This window comes from Sminthopsis crassicaudata, chromosome 1 (assembly GCF_048593235.1).
Source record: "Sminthopsis crassicaudata isolate SCR6 chromosome 1, ASM4859323v1, whole genome shotgun sequence".
Taxonomy (NCBI): Eukaryota; Metazoa; Chordata; class Mammalia; order Dasyuromorphia; family Dasyuridae; genus Sminthopsis; species Sminthopsis crassicaudata.
In genome coordinates, this window is record NC_133617.1 from 7,935,709 (window position 1) to 7,956,138 (window position 20,430).

General features: G+C 38.6%; 1 protein-coding gene across 3 annotated transcripts in view; it reads left to right on the top strand.

The window, feature by feature from the left end:
- Positions 1-19,968, top strand: part of LOC141556768 (KRAB domain-containing protein 5-like) — a 29,038-nt gene extending 9,070 nt beyond the window's left edge. For 2 of the 3 annotated variants that reach the window (XM_074291497.1, XM_074291506.1), the window contains exon 5: positions 9-2,538. In XM_074291497.1, the coding sequence (XP_074147598.1) occupies positions 9-1,492 (1,484 nt within the window). In that variant the 3' untranslated portion in view covers positions 1,493-2,538. Of the gene's footprint in view, positions 1-8; positions 2,539-19,250 lie in introns of those variants that run through there. The other variant, XM_074291516.1, reaches the window with a different exon arrangement.
- The last annotated feature ends 462 nt before the right edge of the window (positions 19,969-20,430 follow it).

Below are 20,430 nucleotides of genomic sequence, written 5' to 3' on the forward strand. Positions count from 1 at the left end.
TCCCCCAGAAAAAGAGATCAGACTTGAAATGAAGGAACATACTACAGAGCAAAGCCTTTCAGTGGTAGAATCACTCATGCCAAGATTTATCAGTGAAGGTTCTGCTAATTTCACTTGGCAAGAGATCTGTGATGAACCTGAGAAGATCCAGAGTGGAGAGAAATCTTATGAAGATAAGCGTAGAAAGGCTTTCACAGAAAGTGGATCTCTTACTAAACATTTATTAAGAATTTGCACTGGAGAGAAACCATATGAATGTAACCAGTGTGGAAAAGCTTTTGCAAATCAGGGAGCTTTTACTGTACATCAGAGGACCCACACTGGGGAGAAACCTTATAAATGTAATCAGTGTGGAAAAGCTTTTAGACAAAACGGAGCTCTCACTGTACATCAGAGGATTCACACTGGGGAGAAACCTTATAAATGTAACCAGTGTGGAAAGGCTTTTACAAATCAGGGAGCTTTTACTGTACATCAGAGAATCCACACTGGGGAGAAACCTTATAAATGTAACCAGTGTGGAAAGGCTTTTAGACAAAAATTATGTCTTACTGTACATCAGAGAAACCACACTGGAGAGAACCCTTATGAATGTAATGAATGTGGAAAGACTTTCAAATATAAGTCTAGTCTACCTGTACATCAGAGAATCCACAATGAAGAGAAACCTTATAAATGTAACGAATGTGGAAAGGCTTTTAGAGAAAAGGGAGTTCTTACTGCACATCAGAGAATCCATACTGGAGAGAAACCTTATAAATGTAATCAATGTGGAAAGGCTTTTAGACAAAAGTTATATCTTACTGTACATCAGAGAATCCACACTGGAGAGAAACCCTATGAATGTAATGAGTGTGGAAAGGCTTTTACACAAAGGGGAGCTCTTACTTCACATCAGAGAATCCACACTGGAGACAATCCTTATGAATGTAATCAATGTGAAAAGGCTTTTAGAAATCGGAGAGCTCTTACTGCACATCAGATGATCCACACTGGGGAGAAACCTTATAAATGTCACCAGTGTGGAAAGGCTTTTAAGAGAAAGGAAACTCTTAGTGTACATCAGAGAATCCACACTGAAGAGAAACCTTATGAATGTAACCAGTGTGGAAAGACTTTTAGAAGCAAGGGATCTCTTACTATACATCAGAGAATCCACACTGGGGAGAAACCTTATGAATGTAATCAGTGTGGAAATACTTTTAGGAGAAAGGAAACTCTTGTTGTACATCAGAGAATCCACACTGAAGAGAAACCTTATGAATGTAACCAGTGTGGAAAGGCTTTTACAAGAAGGGGAGCTCTTACTGTACATCAGAAGACCCACACCGGAGAGAAACCTCATAAATGTAACCAGTGTGGAAAGGCTTTTAGAAAAAGGGCATCTCTTACTGGACATCAGAGAATCCACACTGGAGAGAAACCTTATGAATATAACCAGTCTGGAAAGGCTTTTATACACAAAGCTGATTGCTTCTGTGATGAAATGTAAACACTTTAAAATAATGAAGAAAATTAATTAGGGAGAGAATACTGGGAGAAAATGATGTGGTGCTGATGCCTTCTATACTTTGCCTTGTCTTGCTATAACACTAGAGGGAGGGTGAGGAAAGGAAAATAAAAGTTGCCTTGGCTTAGCAGACAGCTTCTTGGGCATATTGGAGCCTTCCTTTTCTTTTGGTCCTCTGCTTGAATGGCATCCTGGTGTAATGGGAAGATCCCTACTTTTGGAGTCTGGACATGGGTTGAATTTATGTTCTGTATCTCTATGGCCTTGGGAAAGTAACTTTAACAGGGCATTCAGGTTTGGGTTTATAAGGTTCTGTTTAGCTTTCTGGAGGTCTCTGGACCAGTCTTCATTTCAGCAAAGTAATCACCATGAGAATAGTGAGAGATAAAGTGCAAAAATCTTTATTGTCTCTATCACAGTCTTGTCTCCTTGCCTGGGGCCTGGGCTAGCTTTCTGGAGGTCCTCTGGAATGTGTCTTGGTTTCTGTGGGGGAGGCAGGAGGAATACCACGATGTCTTGAAGTCTCCCTGAGGCTGGGAGCTTGTGTTCCAGACTCCAGTCCTCTGGCTTCCCTGAGTCTGTTCCAGTTCCCCGTGGTGGTGGGAGATGGAATGCATGTCTGAGTCCGAGGCTTATGCTCTGCTCCGACCTCTAGCCACCATCATGGTGGGAGATGGAATGCATGTCTCTGACTGAGTTTGTCCCAGCTTATATACTCTATTATCATTACATCATAGTAGGTGTGAATCTATGAGAACTATATTAAGCACTAAGTCCATGTACTGAACTAGAGAACTATTATTCACCATGCTAAACTAGATAACCATTGTCTTATGAGTTCCACTGAGTTAGCACCTTGTAGTAAGAATTTCTCCAGAATTCTGGCCCATTACAGTTATTATTTAAAAGATTTATATTTCTATTGGCTCATGATAAGTATTGCATTAAATGGCAGATGTACTCAAAGGTCTATTACAAATATTGCTTAATGTTGAACTTTTAAAAATAATGTTTAATACATAAAATAACTTGTAAAATGATAGAATTTCTTCAGGTATTACTTTGGTATTACACTGGTAAAGTTGCAAAACTGTCACTGAAACTTTTCTGAATGATCAACTCATCTTGCCAATCAATTCTTTTGAGAAGCTGCCAGTCAGAAGAGGAGTAATATAACCAACCATAGGATACACTCAAATTAGAAAATAACTTTACCATTTCAATAAGTGGCACTTCAGAGAAACAGGGGCTCTTACTAGATATAAGGTTATGCATATTGAAGAGAAACTATGAATGTAACCAGTGTGTAAAGGCTTTTACAGAAAGAGAATCTCTTGATAAAATGAGAAAATTCACACTAGAAAAAAATCTTTTGAATGTAACCAGTTTAGATTGGCTTTTACAAGAAAGGAATCTCTTACTGAATATCAGGATTACCCTTAGAGAGAAATTTTATGAAGCCTATGTTGAAAAACTTTTAGACAAAAAGGGGCTCTTATTGTACATCAGAGTATCCACACTGGAGACAATCCTTATAAATGTAATGAGTGTAGAAAGACTTTTGTAAGAACAGATACTCTTATTCTACATCAGAGAATCCACAGTGGAGAGAAACCTTATAAATTTGACCAATGGGGAAATGCTATACCGAAAGGATAACTCTTACTGTTCCTCACAGTATCCACACTGGAGAGAAACTTGATGAATGTAATGAATATGGAAAAGCTTTAACAAAAAGGAAAACTTACTGACCATCATAGAATCCACACCAGAGAAAAACCTTGTAAGTGTAACTATTTCCAAAATGCTTATCCAGAAAGGAGCACTCTTACACACTAGGGAGCAATCTTATAAAGTAATTCAATATGCAAAAATTTTATAAAAAAGGGAAAGTCTTACTAGTCATCAGAGAATTCACACTGGAGAGAAACCTTATGAATGTAACCAGTGTGGAAAGGCTTTTAGGCAAAAAAGAGGTCTTATTGTACATCAGAGAATTCATACCAAAGAGAAACAGTATAAATATAACCAGTGTGGAAAGGTTTTTAAATATGAGTTATCTTTGTCCATATCAGATAATCCATACTGCAGAGAAATCTTGTGAATATTCCTTTGCCTGAGCTCCCTTTCCTCAATCCAGCTATCTTAGACATTCAGTCTTCTTCCAGGAACATGAAGTCAACAATTAGAAAATGAGTTACTGAAGTTCATCTAGGAGGCACAGTAGATACAGTCCTGAGCTTGGAGTCATAAAGGACTAGGTTCAAATTCAACTTCAGAAATGGAACAGATAGTTCACTAACTCTCAGTAAAGTAGCAAATACTATTATTATTATCCAGCTTATTCCCCATTTTGCCATCACAAATGCTATAAATAGTCCCGCCATTCTGATGACCCATGAGCTTCAGCTCTCTTTTCTTTGCTTCTCATTGACAATTCTTGGAGGCCTCAAACAGAGGGGGACCCACCATGTCTCAGGATAGCCCATTCCTCTCTGGGCTCACTTTAATTGTTACAAACTTCTCTGACACCAGGCCTAGATTACCCTCTTTGTAGCTTCCCCTCATGGCTGCCAGCTGTGTCCTCTGAGGCTGAGCAGGAGTCAAGTCCTCATGTACTTTGAACTCAAGATTCTTCTTACTTCTGGAAATGCACTGCTATATTCCTTAAAACTTATGAAGGCCTCCTTAAACCTTGGCACCCAAAACTGAATTCAGCAATCCAGATGATGTCTGACAAGAGCACAGTGGGATCATCCCCTGTCTGTCCCTGCCTCTCTTCATGTAGCCCAAGATGGCAATAAAGTGATTACTGCATCCTAGTGGTTCTTCATGCTAAGCTTGTGATCAGTCCATTCAAACTTCCAAATCCTTCTTTCAGAACTTCTTACGTAGGGATATATTTGTGGAGTTGCTTCTTGGTAAACTTGTGTGAGACTTTACAAATGTAAGTTATCCTTTTTCCCCTATATTTTATTTTTTTCATTTTTTAAATTGACAAGCATATTTATTCTGTCCCTTATACTTCTTACTCATTGGAAAAAGGAAAGGACAAATCAAATTCTCATAGAAAATATGCAAAGTCAAGCAAAAGAAATTTTCACATCAATCATGTTGAAAAATAGATATTCATTCATTCATTCATATTACTCCCTTAGAATCCTGGTTGGTCATTGCATTGAACAGAGCCCTTGCAATTTTCAAAGTTCTTGGTCTTTGAAATGTTTTTGTTTGTTTAGTGTTGTTAGATCTATTTGGAAAAAAAAAAAAAAGCAGGGGTAGCAATCAGAATTTCAGCAAAGCAAAAGTAATAGCAATTAAAGAAGATGAGAAAGGAAACTACATTTTGCTAAAAGGTATCACAGACAATGAAGCATATATCTATAATAAGCATAAAGGCACCAAATGATGCCATCCACATTTTAAAAGTTAAATGAGTTGAGCGAGGAAATAAGAAAAACCACATTAGTAAGGGGTCTTAAATTTTTGTTCTCAGAACTAGATAAATATGACACAATGAATGAAGATTTATAACATTTTAGAAAAGTTAAGATAAATTTCTGGTGAAAATGCATGGGAATGGAAACAAATATATCTTTTTCTCGATGGCACATGGCATCTCTGCTTCTATCTCATTCTACATTTCTTCATTTCCCCCCCCCTTTTTTTTTTTTAGTTCTCTTTAGTTTCCCTTCATCTCTTGCCTTTCAACTGGTCCTGTCCATTCACTTTTAATTCCATCCATTTCCTCCCCCTTTCTAATGAAGATTTCTGTCCTTCTCCTCATTGTCCATGTTCCCTTTCTGTTTCACCTAGTTACTCATTCTCTGATTCATAGCTCTTCTACTCCTTTAATCTTCCTCTTTTCCCTCTACACTTCATATAATCAAAAGCCTCCAAGGCCTCCATTGTTAGAATGGCCTTGTAGATGCTTTGTGCCATTACTACTAAGCTAATCCCAGAGATTTCTCTTTTCCATGGTGCCTTCCTTTTAAAATTCTGTGTATTACTGCAGGTAACAGAGATGTTTGAAGAGAATATTGCCTCCTCATATTTGCTATCTCTTGTCCTTTTATTTTTCTTTCACATTCTCAAACCTATATTCATGCTCTCCTAATCCTCTAGGTGCTAGTTCCCACCCCCCCAGGGTGCCAACTGCCCCAACCCCAAGACTAGTAGTCTTTTCAGATGCTAAATCTCCAAGTCTTTAGATGAGGTATCTTATCACCTGTTAGAATATTCATCAATCCAGGGGGATTTACTGGTAATCCAAAGAACTAGGCCTGTGGCCAAAAATATTATAGCCAGTAAAATTATTTATAATATTCAATGAATAAAAATAAACATTCTACCAACTTGCAGATTTTTAGGACTTTTTAGTAGAAAACCAGAACTTGAAGGAAATTTTACATATAAAAGCCAATATCCAAGATTAAATTAAAGGAACTTAACATGGACAAATTATGTTTACTACATGGGAAATGTATACTATATATTTACAACTGACATCAAGAATTGTGTAGCTCAAAAGAAAAATTTATACAATTAAAGTGCCGAGAAAGAATAGACTCAGAAGCATTAGAGGGGGGAGGAAGACCTGTTCATATCAGGAATGGGTTAAATAGACAATTATACACACACACATACACACACACACACACCCTGAAGAGCATAGCATCCTTCAAAATCTAAAGAAATAAAGAGAAGGGAAAGGTGGAGGGGAATGCAAAAAAAAAGGAAGGGGGAGATAGAGTTGGGATCCATGGGAGATTAAGTAATAGCAAGACAAGTTAAGGAGCAGAATTAAAGTAGAAGACATGGCAGAGACAGAAAAGAAGAGATGTGCATAAATACTAAGACAGATCAGGAGTCAAATTTAATAGAGAAAAAAGTACAGCTAGTAGTCACTGATCTTAGATACAGTCAAGCTTTGTAAATGTTCTGTTGTCTCTCAATTATAATCCTTCTCTGGGAGGAGTTTTCTTTTCTGTAAATCCTTTTCTCTGTGAGCAGGTTTCTTAGGAGGCTTCTGGAGCCTCCAGCCAGAGCGAAGGTTAACATGAGAATGAAATCTTGACTCTGAATCTCCTAGAGTGTGGGAATCAGACTCTGCCTTCAAGAGTGTGGGAAGTCTTCTCCTTGACCTTCACCAGATTGACTCTTCCAGACTCTAACTTCTTTTATCCTCCCAGAGAATGGGCTTGTGGGTACTCCAGGGGCTTGTGGGAACTACTTACAACCAATGAACTTGCTCCTTTTAAAGGTGTAAACTACTTTTAAAGGTGTGAACTAAAAGTGTGAACCCTGAGCTAGAGAATTGTTAAGTATGGACTTAGCCCCATTTCACTCCCATGTTGGGCGCCAAAATGTAGTGTTCTATTTCTCTAGAATACAATCATTCTCTGGGAGGAGGTTTCTTGGAGAGCTTCTGGAGACAGCCTTAGTTTCACTTCAGTTCCAATTATCACCAAAATGCAGCCAGGAGTTAGTCCTTTACTGTCTCTTTCCAAATCTTCTTTCCAGTTCCCTCTGAATCCAAAGTCTCCAGCCAGCACAAAGGTAGTCAAGGGAATGAATCACTCTACCTCCAAGAGTGTGGGATTGTGGGTTTCCCAGAAATCTTTTTTTTTTTCCCTTATGCAAGTGGCAAATTTTATTCTATCAAAGGATTTCAAAGAAACAAAAACTGAAAATGGTTAATTAACAATAATGGAAAATCAGAGCTCACTCATTATTTGCAAGTTTCCCTTTGGAAAGCACATATTAACTAACATTACAAATAATCAAAAGGAGTGGAACCTGTTATAGTAATGACATTGTTTCACTCTTTTGGTACAGGATTACTGAAAATATACTGTCCACTAAATATCTGCTTCTTTATAAGCAGATCTGCTAATATTTTAAAAAATATACAAAAAAGGGTAACTTCTACTTAAATGAGAAATTTAGTAAAATTACTCTCATAGCATTTTTAGGCAATTTCCCCTTAAAAAAATTAAAACAAAAAAAGCAACACATAAATATTTCCATTTAAGTTGCATGCTCTCTGGCTAACAAAAATGAAATCATGAAATTAAGGTTTCCAGAGCTTTTAAGAGCCCATCTTCACTGTAGTTACCAATAAGATTCTGATGGGGATGGTGAGCAATGCCAATAACATCCTTTTTGTGAACTGTCAAAGTTCGTTCTAGTTTGCCGGTTACTGTGCTAAAACAGTATAGCACAAAATCTTCACCCACACAGTAGATCCATTCACCACGTGGTGAGAGGGCACAGCAGACAAAATGACCACCTTCTCTCTTACCAGAGCTGAAACTTCTGGCAATCAGGCCTTGCATGTTCATGATGACCACTGTATTTGATCTGTTACACACAACAAAGTGCTCAGGATTTTTAGGAAGGAAGACAACACTGTTGACTGTGATATCTGTACCTGCAGTGTTGCCAAGAGATTTGAAAGTATTTCAATATTCGGTGGTCTTCATATTCCAAATCTTTACAATGCCATCAGATGATGCACTGATTATAAAATGTCCATCCTGAGTAAAAGTAGCTTCATTAACAAATGAAGAGTGACCACGAAATTCCTTCAGGGTTTTCCCAGATTTTAAGTTGTGTATTCTGATTGTTTGATCAAAGGAGGCACTAAGGATTTGACTGCTATCCTTAGAGAAACTGAGGCAGATGACACCTTTACTGTGTGCCCTTAAAAATCTTCATAAACACCCACACTAATATTGTTTTAGGTGCATGTTTACATATGGATAAATGGGTGTATGTATATTTATACACAGATACATATATATGTGTGTGTGTTTAAGTATATGTAGATAAGTATGCATATTACTCTATTGTGTGTGTGTATATAGAGATGTATGTATCTGTTTGTGGCTCTGTGATATATGTGTGTGTGTATCTATTAAATACAACTGTGCTTAACTATTGCCTGCTTGGGAGAGATGGTGAGGATGAAAATGAATAAATAGAACAAAGCTTAAAAAGTGTATATCAGAGAACAGAAAAACAAAACAAAACAAAACAAAACAAAAAACAGCCTGCAAGGAAGTAAAGGTGTGTAAAGGGCAGAACTCTGGAGAAGTGTCCTTGAAAGACGGTGTTAACTCAGAGGAATTGCTAAGACAATGGTTATCTAGTTTAACAGGGTGATTCATAGTTCCCTAGTTCAATACATGCACTTAGTACTTAATATAGTTCTAAAAGATTCACACCTACCATCGTGTAATTGTAATAAAACACATTAGAGCCAACAAGGGCTGGGAGAGAGACATTCCGTCTTTGGTCAGGCTCCTGATGGCTCTCCTGAGAGATTGGTGCAGACTCGGAGAAGGCAGAGGGTAGGAGGCTGGTGCTCAAGGTCTCAGACTCAGAGAGACTTTTCATCTTCATCAGCCTCATGGTGGCTGTCCTGTCCTCTTGATTCTACCACTGAGACCAAGGCCCATCTGAAGGGCCTCCAGAAAACTAGCCGAGCCTCAGGCAGGAGACAGACTGTGAAGGAGACAAGAAAGACTTTTAGACTTTATCTCTGGCCCTTCTCCTGGTGATTACTCAGCTGAAACGAAAGCTAGTCCACAGACCTCCAGATAACTAACCAGAACATTATATTTTAGTGCCCAAATGTGGAACTAAGGATTTACACTCAGCAGTCCAGACTGACATGATCCTGAGTTCAGTGGAAAAGTAATTGTAATTGTAATTCTTCTGGGCACATGAGAATGTTCTGATTTGTTTTGTTTTGTTTTTCTTTTCTGTCTTTCTCTTTTCTACTAAATTAGATAATAAATAACAAATAAATACAACTTGAAAAAAGTAAAAAAGAAAATTAGAAACAAAAGAACTAGAGAAGCAAATGCTGACAAATAGCCAAGTTAGAAATGGTTTCTGAAAACCAGATGGATCCAGATGGCTTTTGAAAGATTTTGAGAAAAAATGTTTTTAAAGAATACTTTTCGATTTCATTTTGAAGGAATCATTTAACAATATTGCTAACTGGTACCAATAAGTCAAGGCAAGTTCTGGATAACAAATTCTCACATTTACAAAACAATAGACTGTACCTATACTTGCTTAGAAAATACAATAATAGCTTAGTTATAGACAACACTCAGGAAATCATCCTAAGACTAATAAGAATTTAGACCCAGCATATGTGAAATTCAATAAATATCTATCTCTCTTTTCTTGAAGGTACGAATGATGATTCTTGAATAGCTTATATGTGTTTTTTCTTTTCACCTGCTGACCTAATTTATCTATTGATTTTGTAGATTCAATAGTATACTTTCCTGAAAACAGGAAAGAAAGAAAAAGACAAAGGAAGGAATGAAGGGAGGGCAGGAGAAGGGAAGAGAAGAAGGAAAGCAGCATGAGCAGGCTGATTTTAGAAGTGATCAGAAGAACATTATACTCAGTAACAAGATTATGTGATGCTCAAGTGTGATCAGTTTTCTCAACAATGTGGTGATTTAAGCCAATTTCTTTCTTTTTTTTTTTTAACAGCAAATTTATTTTTAAATAAGAGCAAAAGGGAAAAAACCACGGAAGAGATTAAAAAAAAAAAAAAAAAACAGAAAAAAGGAGGAAACATAGCATGTGTTCATTTACTTCAGGCTCCCTAGTTCTTTTTCTGGATGCAGGTGGCATTTTGTCCAAAGTCTATTGGGATTGCTTTGGATCACCGAACTACTGAGAAGAACCAAGTCTTTCACAGCTGATCATTGCACATTCTGACTGTGACCGTATACTATGTATTGCTGTTAATGCTTGTTTTGCTCAGCATCAATTCAGATAAATTTTTGCAGGCCTTTCCATAATTAGCTTGTTCATCATTTTTTATAGAACAATAATATTCCATTACCTTCATTTACCATAGCTTGTTCAACCATTCCCCAACTGATGGACATCCACTCATTTTCCAAATCTTTGCTATCACAAAAGGAGCTATTACAAATATTTTTGCACCTGTGGATCGTTTTCTCTTCTTTATGATTTCTTTGGGATACAGACCCAGTAATAGTACTGCTGGTCAAAGGATATGCAGAGTTTTATAGCCCTTTGGGCATAATTCCCGATTGCTCTCTAAAATGGATGGATCACCATCATCTAACTCCATTAACAATGCATTAGTGCCCCACTTTTCCCATACCCTCTCCAACATTTATCATTACTTTTTTTTTTAAACAATCTTTGAAGTGTGACCTGGTACCACAAAGTTGTTTTAATTTGCATTTCTCTAATCATTTGTGATTTAGAGCATTTTTCATCTAACTATTAATGGTGTGAATTTCATCATCTGAAAATTCTTCATATCCTTTCATCATTAATGAGTTGGGGAATGACTTGCATTCGTATAAATTTGACAGTTCTTTATAAAATATATAATTCTAAATTCTATATAATTATACTATAATTCTAAAATTTATAATTTTAGAAATGAAACCTTTATCAGAAATACTGGCTGTAAAGACTTTTCCCCAGGTTTGTACTTCCCTCTTAATCTTATTTTTATTTGTGCAAAACACTTTGAACCATGAGATAGAGGTCTGTGCCAATTTTCTGACATATTTTTCAGCATTCCCAGCATTTTTTGTCAAATAGTGAGCTCCTATTCTAGAAGTTAGAGTTTGAGGGTTGATCTAATAGTAGATAGCTATAGGTCTTGATTATTGTATTGTGTGTATTTAATCTACTCCACTGATCCACTCTTGGATGCACTCAGTCATTATAATTAAATTATTTAATATCCAATTGGTTTTTAGTCTATCTTCCCCTGACCCATTATTGTTATTGCATTGTGGTCTGAAAAGGAAGCATTTACTATTTCTGCCTTTCTGTATTTGATTGTGAGGTATTTATGCCCTGATACATAATCAGTTTTTGTGTAGGTTTCATGTGCTGATGACAAAAAGATGTATTCCCTTTAGAACATATTCATTTTTTTCCAGAGATCTATCATATCTAGATTTCCTAGGACTCTTCTGACTTCCTTGATTTCTTTCTTGCTTATTTTATGGTTAAATTTGTTTGATTCTGAGAGGGGAAGTTTTGAGGTCCCCCACTAGAATAGTTTTGTTGTCCATTCCTATAATCAGCTTAAAATCTTCTTTAGGGATTTGCCTGCTCTAGCAATTGATGCCTACATATTTAGTATCATTATTACTTCATTATTTATGGCAACCTTTATGTACTTTCCCTCCTTATCTCTTTTAATAAATTTGCATTTTTACTTTTGCTTTATCTGAGATTAAGACTGCTAACCTTGCTTTTTACTTCAGCTGACAAAATGATAAATTCTGTTCCAAGCTTTTACCTCTACCTTGATTTGTCTTTCTGTGTCAAACATTTTTCTTGTGAATAACATAGTATAGGATTCTGTTTAATTCACTCTGCTATTTGTTTCCATTTTAATAGGAGAGTTCATCTCATTCACTTTCAGAGTTATGATTACCAGCTCTGTATTTCCCTCCACCCTAGTTTCTCTCCTATATATACTTTTGTTCTCTCTTTCCACCTTGCCCTCAATTGAGTATGTTTTCTTTTTACCTACCCCACCTACTACCTTATCTCCTATAACCTCTTCCCATTCTTGTAGTAATGTTTTTTAAATTCACTCCACCCACTACCCTTCTATCAAACTTTCCCCCATTCCTTTCCCCTATTGTTTCTGACCTCCTTTCCATTCTGTCCCTTCCTAGTCTTTTCCTCTTTCTACTCCATCTTTATAAGATCATATAAATTTTTATAGCAAACTGAATGATTAAATTATTTCCTCTTAAAGCCAAAACTGATGAGATTAAACTTCAGATATTGTTCAGGCTCTTCCCTTCTTTCTCTCAGTTATAGTAGGCCTTTTGCACTCTTCATGTGAATTAATTGTCCTATTATACTTCCCCATTTCTTTTTTTTTAGTATGGACCTTTTCTCACCTCTTATTGTTTTTTCTTTGATGTCATCATATTAGGGATCATTCACAATCACACCTTCAGTCCATGGGATACTCCTGTCTGTCTGCCTTACTGACAGATAACAGTTCTCAAGGGTTACATATACTATTTTCTCATCTAAACTGTATATATATATATATATATATATATATATATATATATATATATATATATATATATATATTTCCCCCCATTTATCTTTCTATGATCCTCCTGAGTCCTGTGTCTGTGAAAATTAAAATTTGTTTACTTGTAGTTTTTTCAGCAGGAATGATTGAATGTGTCTTACTTTATTGAAGCTCCATCTCCTCCCCTGAAAGATGAGGCTGAATCTTGTTGGATAATAAATTCTTGGTTGTGACCTCAGGTCCTTTGAATTGCAGAATATAGTATTCCAGGCCCTCTAATCTTTTATTTTTAATTTATATTTATTCAGGGCAATTTTAAAGGATTTAGGAAAGAAAATGCCAATTACATTTTTTCCCCCTGAGGCTGGGGTTAAGTGAATTGCCCAGGGTCACACAGCTAGGAAGTGTTAAGTGTCTGAGATCACATTTGAACTCGGGTCCTCCTGAATTCAGGGCTGGTGCTCTATCCACTGTGCACCTAGCTGCCCCTATGCCAATTACATTTAGAGAAAGAATTATAAAGACTGAATGTGGATTAAAGGCTAGTATGTTCACATTTTAGTTTCTTTGTTTTCTATCTCCTGATCTTTTTTTCTCTTTTGGTAGAGCTTTTCTTAAACAAGAAGACAAATATGGAAATATGTTTAAAAGTATTACACATATTTAATATATATCAGATTGCTTGCTGTCTGGGGAAGACAAAGGTAAGGGATGAAGGGAGAAAAATTTAGCATACAAAATTTAACAAAAGTAAGTGTTGACCTCTCAGATTAATCAAGATGACAGGAAAATATATATTGTTGGTGGAGTTGTGCACTGATCCAACCATTCTGAAGAGCAATTTGGAACTATGCTCAAAGGGCTATCAAACTGTGCGTTTCCTGTCATCCAGCTGTATATTACTGGGTCTGTATCTCAAAGAGATCATAAAAAAAAAAAAAAAAAAAAAAGGGAAAGGGACCTGCATGTGCAAAAGTGCTTATGGCATTCTTTTTTGTAGAGGCAAGGGATTGTCAACTGAAGAGAAGCCCATCAGTTGGGCTAAAGAAAATATGGTATATGAATTTTAAGGAATATTTTGTTCTACAAGAAATGATGAGCAGGATGAATTCAGAAAGATCTGGAGAGACTTTCAGGAACTGATGCTGGGTGAAGTAAGTAGAACCAAGAGAACACTATACATAGCAACAACAAGATTATGGGATGATCACTTCTGATGGACAAGGCTCTTTTCAACAATGAGATGATTCAAGCCAATTTCAATAAACTTGTGCTGGAGTCATCTGCACTGAGAAAGAAAGCTGTGGGCACTTAATGTGGATCATAACATAGTATTTTCACATTTAGAGGTGTTTCCTTGATTTTTGTTTTCTTTCTCTCTTTTTTCGCCTTTTTGATCTGATTTTTCTTGTGCAGCATGATAAATGTGGAACTATCATTAAAAGAATTGCAGATATTTAACATGCATTGGATTAGTTGTTGTCTAAGGAAGGGAAAAAATTTTCAAACACCAGGTTTTGAAGGGATGAACTTTGAAAACTATCATTATATATATTTGAAAATAAAAAGCCATTATTAAAAAGGGGTGTTTAAAACTATATATGCATTTGGAAAAACAAAATAAAATTTTTGAAAAATAAGCTGCTGATGAAAATCACATGTCCATTTGGCCTTCTGAAGGATTCCAACCTGTAGTTCATTTTGATGGGAGGTGTTGATGTAAGCACAACAGGACCAGTTGGTCATGATGATGGGGATTGAGATTCCTTTCTAATTGCCCAACCCATGGCTGACCTTGATTCACAAATCCTGGTCAAAGGCAACCTTTGAATATCTGGGCCCACCCCCCACCATCAGCTCAGCTTCCCCCAGCCCTCACCTGATCTGAGCTAACTGAAAAGCCTGCCGAGAACTTAGGGGTACCGCCCATCATCTTCTAGATATAAAAAGGGCCAAGCCGGAGCCCTCTTGGCAGGACCCCTCCCAGCCAACACATGGTATCCTTCCAGCCATGTAAGGGTTCCTGCCCGCTCAGCGCCACCTCTGGCCCTGGTGTCTTTGTAACTGAACTTTACTTCCAGATTCCTACAATAAACCTTTTTATTTATCAATCTAGGTTTTTGGGCCTGTACATTCATTTTACAGGGGACACTGTGCCTCATGGGATTATCTATGTGCCAAGAAATGGGGTTCCCCCTTTCCTTTCCATCATTAATTGGTGGCCTGCCTGGGACATTGAAAATTGTTACCCCGAAAACTAACCTTAACCTTTTCAGGTCTCTTAGAACCAATTTTCATCCTTAGCAGCTTGAGCAGCTTCCAGGAAGAATATCTGTGTTCCTACCCTCGTCTCACTCTAAATCTAAAACATAGAGCACCCACACCAGGTTTGGGATGCGAGCAAAGTCTCCCGTGGAGACTACTTCTCTTTTCGTCTCACTCTGTCTCTAGAGGCCGCTTTTAGAGCCAAGGCATTTTTAATCCCTTTATCTCGACAGAAAAGCCTGTCCACAGGCTGCAACTTTGACACATGGGAGAGTGTCTCTTCACCCCTCCCCCCACCACATGGCCATTCATTCTGAGGACCCCATCCCTCTCGGGAGTCCCAGGCCAGCAGTCTCTTTGATCTCTTCTGGTGGAGATATCTGTGTTTGAGCCCCTCTCACACTCCACCATAGTGGTCAGGCTGTAGCCACGAGGAGAAGGTCAATGTATCGGGCAAATTTGGAGATGTGTCTCTACCCAACTGCCTAAGTTTTCACCTTCACCACCCAAGAAACACTGGGTAAGATAATATCCTCTCTCTTTTCCAACCTCTCCCATGTGGCTTAACCTGCCATTTAAATGCTCCCATCCTGTCCCCTTCTTGGGGTACAGTGGGGAGATTTGGGGACTCTTTTCAAGATCTCTAGAAACACCCTCCCATTGCTTTTACCTGGCTTTTAAAGGAGCCAAGACTTCCAGTGCTCTCAGAGAACTAGCTTGTCCCATACCTTTTAAAATGGGACTCGGTTTCCTGCATTAGACCATGATCTCTAGGCTGGATTTTAAAACTGCCCATTTTCTTTCTAAGCCTTAGGGCATACTTACCTGCTCTCTAAAGCCTAGAAACTAGCTTCTCAAGCCTTTTTCTCTGTCTCAGCTCTCTCCTATTCTTCTGGATTGGCATCTTATGCCCACTCCCAACAATTAAAAGATGCCCTTTCTAAGTTCTGGTCCTGGCCAGGCTAGAGCTTCAAAACGGACATCTTTGTAATTTGAGCTGGGGAACAAAATTCTGAATCCAGGCAAATTAATTGTTAAGAGAGTGAAAATAGTTTCTTTTATCTTTCTCTCATCCTGACGGCAGCGGGAGGAGAATTAAGAGATTGAAACTATTTAAAAAACAAAACACTCCTTAACTACTTTTAATTTGGTGCCTCGCTAGAATCTTTCTCTGTTCTGGTGTGGAACAGTTCTTTTTTTTATTTCACTGCCTCAGTTTCCTTAAACTGTCTCTTTCTTGACTGAACTTCTCTGGCTTTAGTCCAGGAAGCCAGGGATATAGAATAAGAATAGACTCTCCCTCAAGCTGCCATTTAGAAAATGGCTACATTAACACCTGAATTCTATATAGAGTTCTAATCTCTCTCTACTCACCCAACCCCCAACTTGCTTCAGGAGTCACTTATCTCCAATTAGGGTCTGACCTTTCTAAATGCCCCAAACACCCCCACACCCTAATCACTAGAAGATGGGTGGGGGTAGGGTCTTTTGTCTTTGACTCACTAATGCTAGCTGCCTTCCCCTCCCTCTGCCTCTTCTAACAGAGTAGGGAGGGGCCATGTAGGATTTCTCCACCCAACTTCCACCAAAAAGTTTCTGAGTGAGATAGGCCGACTTTCAAATTAATCCATCTATTTTTTTAAGACTCTGTTAAAACTGGGGGACTACTGTTTGACTATTGTTCTATATGAGAAACTTTTCAACTATTGCTGTATAAACCTGTTTAACTATTGCTGCATAAAACTGTTTGACTATTGCTATTTCAGGAAATTTACTAGTCTGTTATGTATAATCTGATAATTTCTGTAAACAGGGGAGGAAGGAAACTGAGATTTCAACTGGTCAGGAAATTGGGAAAAACTGATGTCTTATTTCAGTTCAGGCCGAATTGGAAACTATTTTACTCTTTGCTTAAAATTGCTAGACTATGATTGGCTGGCTTATGTTTAACTTTGAAATCCCTTATTCAGTCTTTGGGATTATTCTTTAAAAACAACCAAAATCAGACACCTATCCTAGGACTAGCAGTCTCTCTGATCTGTTTCTCCACCCCTGTTACCCCAATTCCTTAATTATTATTTCAGCATTTCGACATCAGAACTCTAATGGTTGGGGTGGAACATCTTGGTCTAATTGCATAATTTACTCAGAAATTGCTCCTCCAGAGAGAGAGAGAGAGAGAGAGAGAGAGAGAGAGAGAGAGAGAGAGAGAGAGAGAGAGAGAGAGAGAGAATGAAGCTCTCAAACTACATTTTTTGTCTCTCTCTCTCAAAGCCCCTGACTTGGGGTGCCTTCTCAGGGCAGCAGGACTGCCTGAGCACTGTTACACAGCAGACACTGAGTTAAGTGCATAAATGACCACAGACCTAAAGACTTTCCTTCTCTGGCTGATATGCCCCCCAACTGCAGAGATTCAAACAGGGAGGTGTGTGTCTCTCTGAATAAGGAGTGCTGTTCTATGCTAATAATTCTGGGGTTATTGGGGAGAAACTGGTCCTTGCCACAAGTCCTTGCACTTTCTAGTTTTAGTCTGGTTTGTTTTATTGTCCTGACTCAGTTTCTCTAGTTATCCTGACTCAGTCCTGCCTCAGTTTCCCTGCATCTTAGTTCTGCAAAACCTCGCTCTGCCTCTTTATCAGAATACTTGATAAGATCTTATGTTTCAGAATAGCAGAATGCCTCTCCCATCCCAAGCTATGGGAATGCCTTATCAAGATGCTGTCTCCACTGATTATGTCATCTCTCTAGAAACCTACTTCAATATTGCTCTCACCTTTATTAGGTAACACAAACCCCCCACACTCTATCAGGGAGGTGGGACAGCTCAATTTCCTGGGACTTGATTAACTCTGTCTGGAGCTCTACGCTCAAGCCAAGCATTGCTCATTGAGATGTCATTGCACAGTTCTGGCAAAATGAAAGTGTTTTTGTTGTATTTCTTTCTCTCTTAGGGAAGCCTAAAGGGAATGAAAGCTATAGAGTTGGTCTGGTTACTGCCTCTCAATAAACTCCACTGAAAAGATTAACTAATCTCTCTCCACCCACCTTAATAGGGCTTCCTTGCTGTTAGGATACACCCAGCAAAGCTAGCCCCTTTGAATCGAAAACGTTGGGAAAAGAGCAATATTCAAACTTAGCCTGGGTTTCTGTGAATGCCATCCATACTTCGGTAGGAATTATTTCTAAAAGTTTAACTGCTAACTTCTTGAATTCTCTTACGTGGAATTAGACATTCTGTATATGATTGTGTTTACATTAGGTATTTTAAAGCAAACTGATTTATATCTACTTGGATAAGAACTCATTGGGACAAATTCCTTATTGTTATCAATATAAGGTTATGATAAATATTTGTTTAGAATTTATGTTCTTGCATTTTTTTCTTCATGTAACTGATTTTAAGATCAGAGCAATAGTCAATAGAAATTGTTAATGTAATTCAATTATGTCATACCTTGCTGTTTCTAGCCTGATTATATGTAATCATTGTATCCTAAATGCTTGGCCAAATAAGTATTTAGCCTGGTCATCTATCTTGTACTGTACAACTAATAGAGATCTGTAAGACCAAAACTGATTTCTAACACCTGTTGGTTTCCCTTTATCTCGATAACCTGAGACTCAGTTCTCTTCTCAAGGCAACTCCTGCCTGCAGACACTCAGAAAGAAGCAGAGATGTCTTTTTTAATGCAAATCTCTTCTAGACTTAAGCCTTAGAAGACCCCAGTCTCTGCCCTGAATTTGAGCAGGAAGAACTGCCTTCTCACCACCACAGACCTGGCCCCCAGCGTCCTGCTCCCTGGTAGGAATTTCAGGTCTGGCCTTGTTTCCCTTTATCCCAGGACAGCCCGAACACCTCAGGGGCCAGTAAGGTGGGTAGGCTGATACTTTTCACCCCTCCTCCATAAAGAGTGGGGAAACTAGGAAGGAAAAGATTCAGGATCTTTGCTTATTGAATAACTAACTCTCTTCAAGAACAGCAGTTTTTCCAACATTTCCAAGAGCTTAAACTGCATTCTTATCTTGATCTGCAGCTCTGACAACTGGGGATATGCCGATCCCTGGACCCTGCCTTACAGAAGAGCAGTGGTTCATTAAATCTACTAGATATCAAGGCCTCTTGCCTCCCCTGGCTTCTGGTCCACACCCGTTAATCCCAACCCCAAGAGAAATTAGCTTTCCTGGAAATTAAGGGTGAAAGAGCTAGGCTACAAATAATCTTTTCCTCAGTATTTTCTCCTATTTCTCTTTGATAATTAGATGGGCTATCAGACAAGCAGCCCACAGAAGGGACCTGATGCATTTCTTGCTAAAAGCCCCATTTTCCTGAATGTCGCCTTCTCTACCCCACTTTTAACTGTTCCAGAGATCTGTTTTCTCTAGGCTTCACACTTTGGATTCTCAGCTGGCCTTTCAGCCTGGAGAACATTGACTGGGGACAACTGACTGGGACACCTTCTCGATGCCTGTTGCCATCCCCCACACCTCATGCCTCACCTCCTGGCATGGAACCCCAAATCTCTACAACCCTTGTCAGCTTGAAGCAGTTAAAGAGGAGATCGACACCCCTTTTCCCACATGCATCTGGAAGCGATGGTTTGAGGGGGGAACAAGACAAGGGGACCCCGCTACTCTGAAGATCTTTGGAGAAAATCTTCAATCTTTCCTTAAATGAAGGACACTGTCCCATATTTTTCTTTTTTTTCTTAAATCAATTTAAGTCTCAACTGTTTAAGGGGGGAACTGATGGGAGTTGAGATTCCTTTCTAATTGCCCAACCCTTGATTCACAAATCCTGGTCAAAGGCACCCTTTGAATATCTGGGCCCACTCCCCACCATCAGCTCAGCTTCCCCCAGCCCTCACCTGATCTGAGCTAACTGAAAAGCCTGCCGAGAACTTAGGGGTACCGCCCATCATCTTCTAGATATAAAAAGGGCCAAGCCGGAGCCCTCTTGGCAGGACCCCTCCCAGCCAACACATGGTATCCTTCCAGACATGTAAGGGTTCCTGCTTGCTCAGCGGCCACCTCTGGCCCTGGCGTCTTTGTAACTGAACTTTACTTCCAGATTCCTACAATAAATCTTTTATTTATCAATCTAGGTTTTTGGGCCTGTATATTCATTTTACAGGGGACACTGTGCCTCATGGGATTATCTATGTGCCAAGAAATGGGGTTTCCCCTTTCCTTTCCCTCATTAATGAGGTAGTCCAAAGCAATGCAGTTGTTTAGGACTACGTTGTCCAAGAAATCAAAGCACATTTGGAGATCTTGGATGGTCTGGGGTTTGTCAAAAGCTTCCTTAAGATTACCAATGATATCACTACCAATGATCCAAATAAGCAAGTTATGGGACAAAGATGGTTGCCACTCTTCCTTAAAATCATTCATAAAAATTATGTTTTCCTCAGTTTCCCCCAGTGCTGGGAGTGGGGGGTAGAGGAGATACAGAAAACACCCTGTGGAGGTAGATTGATTTGTAAGGGTTGGTGGGTGGTCAATAAAGGAGCTGTCCCATATAGAGACCCCTGCGCCCAGAACAGAAGGGTACATTTAGGGACAT